We start from the raw sequence: 4,301 nt of genomic DNA on the forward strand, positions 1-4,301 counted from the left end.
GCTTCAGGTGAGGGTTCCCAAGCACAGAGGTCCTCGCTCCTCGTCCCGCCGCTCTACTCGAGTCCTTCAGCGAGGAGGTGAGCCCTGAGAAGGTTCTGGAGTTTCACCTCCCCTGGAGCACAGGGGAGAAAGAAGCCTCCAGAGTCCCAGTCACCTGTGGCTGCCGGGCTTTGGGGAAGAAGGCGATCTGTCCAGGGCGAAAAGTCCTTGCTTCCGCGGAGGGAGGGACGCAGACGCAGGAGGGGCTGCAGCGCCCTGAGTCCGGGCCCCTGGCATGAGGCCTAGGGGAGCAAGGCGCTTCTGGGCCGGACCCGGGGCACCTTGCCCTTGGCGCTCAGCCTGCGCACGGCCTCCCTGAGATGCTTGGGCTGCAGGGGGGGCTTCTCCCCCCAGCTCTCGCACACGTCCAGGGCCTCTTCCACCACCTCGCCAACGAAGACCTTGGCCATGCCGGCCATGGCGATGAGCGCGTTCTGCTCCACGGGGGCGCCGCCCGCGGCGCTCTGGACCACCCGCTTCACGGCCGTCCTGGGGAAGGCGGAGCGGCGGTACACCTCGTAGCGGGTCAGCTGCTCCTCGGAGAAATTGGACAGCAGGAGCCGCATCTTCTGGGCCTCCTCCTCCGGGTCCCCTTCGGGCACGCTCTCCTCCCCCGTGTCTTTGTGCTGCTTGGCAGCCCGTCCCTTGCGTCTGGGCTTGAGGGCTGCGGGCGCAGAAGACGGGCGCTCTGTGCTCGCACCTGCCTGGAGGTCGGAGACGTCGTCTTGTGCACATGTGCTGGGGCTTTGGCCTTGGCCTGGGCCCTGGGGTTCGGAGGCTGGCTTCGCTTCCTGGGGTCGGTGGCCCCGGAGGGCGACAGTGTCGCTGGCCTCCGGGCCCGCGGGGGCCGCCGAGGGCTGCCTGTGGCTCGCACTCGTGGAGTCGCCACTGGGGTCCCTGGGACGCTTTCTGGCCTTCTCCATGCCAGCGCGCGCGCGGGAAACCTCTGGGCCCTGGGGTGCCATGCGATGCCTGGTCAGGGACCTGCCCAGGGAATGAATGGCGAGAAGAGTAGCGTCAGGGTCAGGCCCGCGGCTGGTTTAATACCAGTTTTTCACCGCTACACCCCAAATACCCTGTCCTCTCGTTTCCACAACCCCCACCCCTCACCAACCCTCCCCACCCCCCCACACATACACACAGTCACACACCCTCAGTCAACCCTCGGACCCACCTGTGACCTGCAGCGGGTCAGAAATCTCAGAAATCTGCCTCTGGGTGCTTGGTTCAGCAAGGGCCCAGCGGAGAACCAGCCCGGATCTGGAGCTCTGCTCAGCTCTGGGGTCTGGGCAAATGTGAGCTTTGGGGTGACTGCGATGCGATGCCTGGTCAGGAACCTGCCAAGGGAATGAATGGCGAGAAGAGAAGCGTCAGGGTCAGGCCGGCAGCTAGTTTAATACCACTTTTTCACCGCTGCCCCCCCAAATCCCCAGTCCTCCCGCCTCTATCTTGCCCCCCACCCCCTGCAACCACTCTCACACACACACACCCTTGGTCAACCCCCGACCCACCTGTGACCTGGAGCAGGCGAGAAATCTCAGAAATCTGCCTCTGGGTGCTTGGTTCAGCAAGGGCCCAGCGGAGATCCAGCCAGGATCTGGAGCTCTGCTCAGCTCTGGGGTCTGGGCAAGTGTGAGCTTTGGGGTGGCAGCTGGCGCCCTTATATAGGGCGAAACCCCGCCCACTTGGGAATTCCGGCGAGGCGTGGCTCCAGGCCCAATCAGCAGGGCGGGGCCTGATGTGACCTGGAGGACCGGGGGCGTGGCCTGCCACCGCCCAGGAGGAGGAGGGGCCACAGGGCAGGTCCCTGACTCTGGGACCCAGCTCCCCTGTCCATAGGTAGGGTTCCCAGAGGGCATGCATTGAAGGACAAGAAGAGTTGGGACAGGAGAGGCAGGCGGTTGACCCTTCTGCAGAGGAATCCCCTAGTGAGGCCTGGACCTCTCCGTTCTGTTTCTCTCCTCCTGTGGTTCAGGGCAGGTGTTCTAGGACTGGGGACGCCTAGGTTGCGTGTGCGTGTGTGCGTGTGTGTGCCTGTGTGTGTGTGCGCGCGCGCACATGCTTGCGTCTATGACCGTATTTGTGTGTATGTGTGCGGTGGGGTCATTTCGGCCTTTGGGAGGAGATGCAGAGTGGAGGATGGCATCCCTTGTGGATGATGGTAACCCTTGGGCACTAGAGCGGCACAGTGGAGTGGGGCTTATAGGCTTTGGCGGGAACTGGGTGTTTCTGAGGCGAAACAGACTTCCCCCGCCCCTTGGCCATCATGGGAGGAGTTGTGTTCTGAACGGCGATGACCTTTTGGAAGGAAATCTTGGTCTGTGTCATGAAGAGTTGTGTGGTGCCCTACCTGCACAAGTAAACTGGAATAGGTGTGCTCCCCCACCCCCCCAGGCGCTCGCGAGCTCTCCCCCCTCCCCCATAGTCCACCCATAAGCCTGTTTAGTTTCTGTGAACAACAACCTCTGCCTGTCTGGGCTTGACTGGGATGCTGAGGTTCAAGGGATTCTGGGGAAAAGAGCCAAAACAATGGATCGTCCTGCAAGGGTTGGGCATCCATTGGGGATCCCCTGGAAACGCTCGCCTATCAGACAGACCCCTAGGGCTAGTGTGGGACCCCGCACAGGTGAGCAAAGTGTGGTGGCGGCCGGCCCCCAGGTGTTTGAGGTGATTGGACTTGGTCTCTGGCCTCAGCGGAGGCCTGGAGACTGTGGGAAAGAGCGCTCAGTGGCACAAAGCACGCCCGGAAGTAAAAGAAACATAGGCATTTCGGAGACAAAACGGGTTTGTAGATTTTATCTTTATTTTTGCAAGCCAGAAACAATTTAGTGATCGCCGAAATAAATAGATAGATAGATAAATAAGTAAATAAATAAATATAAACAACAGCCACAGGGGCTTCAGGTGAGGGTTCCCAAGCACAGAGGTCCTCGCTCCTAGTCCCGCCGCTCTACTCGAGTCCTTCAGCGAGGAGGTGAGCCCTGAGAAGGTTCTGGAGTTTCACCTCCCCGGGAGCACAGGGGAGAAAGAAGCCTCCAGAGTCCCAGTCACCTGTGGCTGCCGGGCTTTGGGGAAGAAGGCGATCTGTCCAGGGCGAAAAGTCCTTGCTTCCGCGGAGGGAGGGACGCAGACGCAGGAGGGGCTGCAGCGCCCTGAGTCCTGGCCCCTGGCATGAGGCCTAGGGGAGCAAGGCGCTTCTGGGCCGGACCCGGGGCACCTTGCCCTTGGCGCTCAGCCTGCGCACGGCCTCCCTGAGATGCTTGGGCTGCAGGGGGGGCTTCTCCCCCCAGCTCTCGCACACGTCCAGGGCCTCTTCCACCACCTCGCCGACGAAGACCTTGGCCATGCCGGCCATGGCGATGAGCGCGTTCTGCTCCACGGGGGCGCCGCCCGCGGCGCTCTGGACCACCCGCTTCACGGCCGCCCTGGGGAAGGCGGAGCGGCGGTACACCTCGTAGCGGGTCAGCTGCTCCTCGGAGAAATTGGACAGCAGGAGCCGCATCTTCTGGGCCTCCTCCTCCGGGTCCCCCTCGGGCACGCTCTCCTCCCCCATGTCTTTGTGCTCCTTGGCAGCCCGTCCCTTGCGTCTGGGCTTGAGGGCTGCGGACGCAGAAGACGGGCGCTCTGTGCTCGCACCTGCCTGGAGGTCGGAGACGTCGTCTTGTGCAGATGTGCTGGGGCCTCGGCCTTGGCCTGGGCCCAGGGGTTCGGAGGCTGGCTTTGCTTCCTGGGGTCGGTGGCCCCGGAGGGCGACAGTGTCGCTGGCCTCCGGGCCCGCGGGGGCCGCCGAGGGCTGCCTGGGGCTCGCACGCATGGAGTCGCCACTGGGGTCCCTGGGACGCTTTCTGGCCTTCTCCATGCCAGCGCGCGCGCGGGAAACCTCTGGGCCCTGGGGTGCCATGCGATGCCTGGTCAGGGACCTGCCCGGGGAATGAATGGCGAGAAGAGAAGCGTCAGGGTCAGGCCCGCGGCTGGTTTAATACCAGTTTTTCACCGCTACACCCCAAATACCCTGTCCTCTCGTTTCCACAACCCCCACCCCTCACCAACCCTCCCCACCCCCCCACACATACACACAGTCACACACCCTCAGTCAACCCTCGGACCCACCTGTGACCTGCAGCGGGTCAGAAATCTCAGAAATCTGCCTCTGGGTGCTTGGTTCAGCAAGGGCCCAGCGGAGAACCAGCCCGGATCTGGAGCTCTGCTCAGCTCTGGGGTCTGGGCAAATGTGAGCTTTGGGGTGACTGCGATGCGATGCC

General features: G+C 63.0%; 2 protein-coding genes across 2 annotated transcripts; both read right to left on the bottom strand.

The window, feature by feature from the left end:
* Positions 1 to 281: 281 nt before the first annotated feature.
* On the bottom strand, positions 282 to 962 carry LOC118703026 (transcription initiation factor TFIID subunit 11-like). Its single transcript, XM_036409629.1, has one exon. The coding sequence runs from the start codon at positions 960 to 962 to the stop codon at positions 282 to 284; it is 681 nt and encodes a 226-aa protein (XP_036265522.1).
* A 2,255-nt stretch (positions 963 to 3,217) lies between these two features.
* LOC118703027 (transcription initiation factor TFIID subunit 11-like) lies at positions 3,218 to 3,853 on the bottom strand. Its single transcript, XM_036409630.1, has one exon. It carries the CDS (start codon positions 3,851 to 3,853, stop codon positions 3,218 to 3,220), a length of 636 nt encoding a protein of 211 aa, XP_036265523.1.
* Positions 3,854 to 4,301: the final 448 nt, after the last annotated feature.

This window comes from Pipistrellus kuhlii, unplaced genomic scaffold (genome assembly GCF_014108245.1).
Source record: "Pipistrellus kuhlii isolate mPipKuh1 unplaced genomic scaffold, mPipKuh1.p scaffold_m20_p_4, whole genome shotgun sequence".
Classification (NCBI taxonomy): Eukaryota; Metazoa; Chordata; class Mammalia; order Chiroptera; family Vespertilionidae; genus Pipistrellus; species Pipistrellus kuhlii.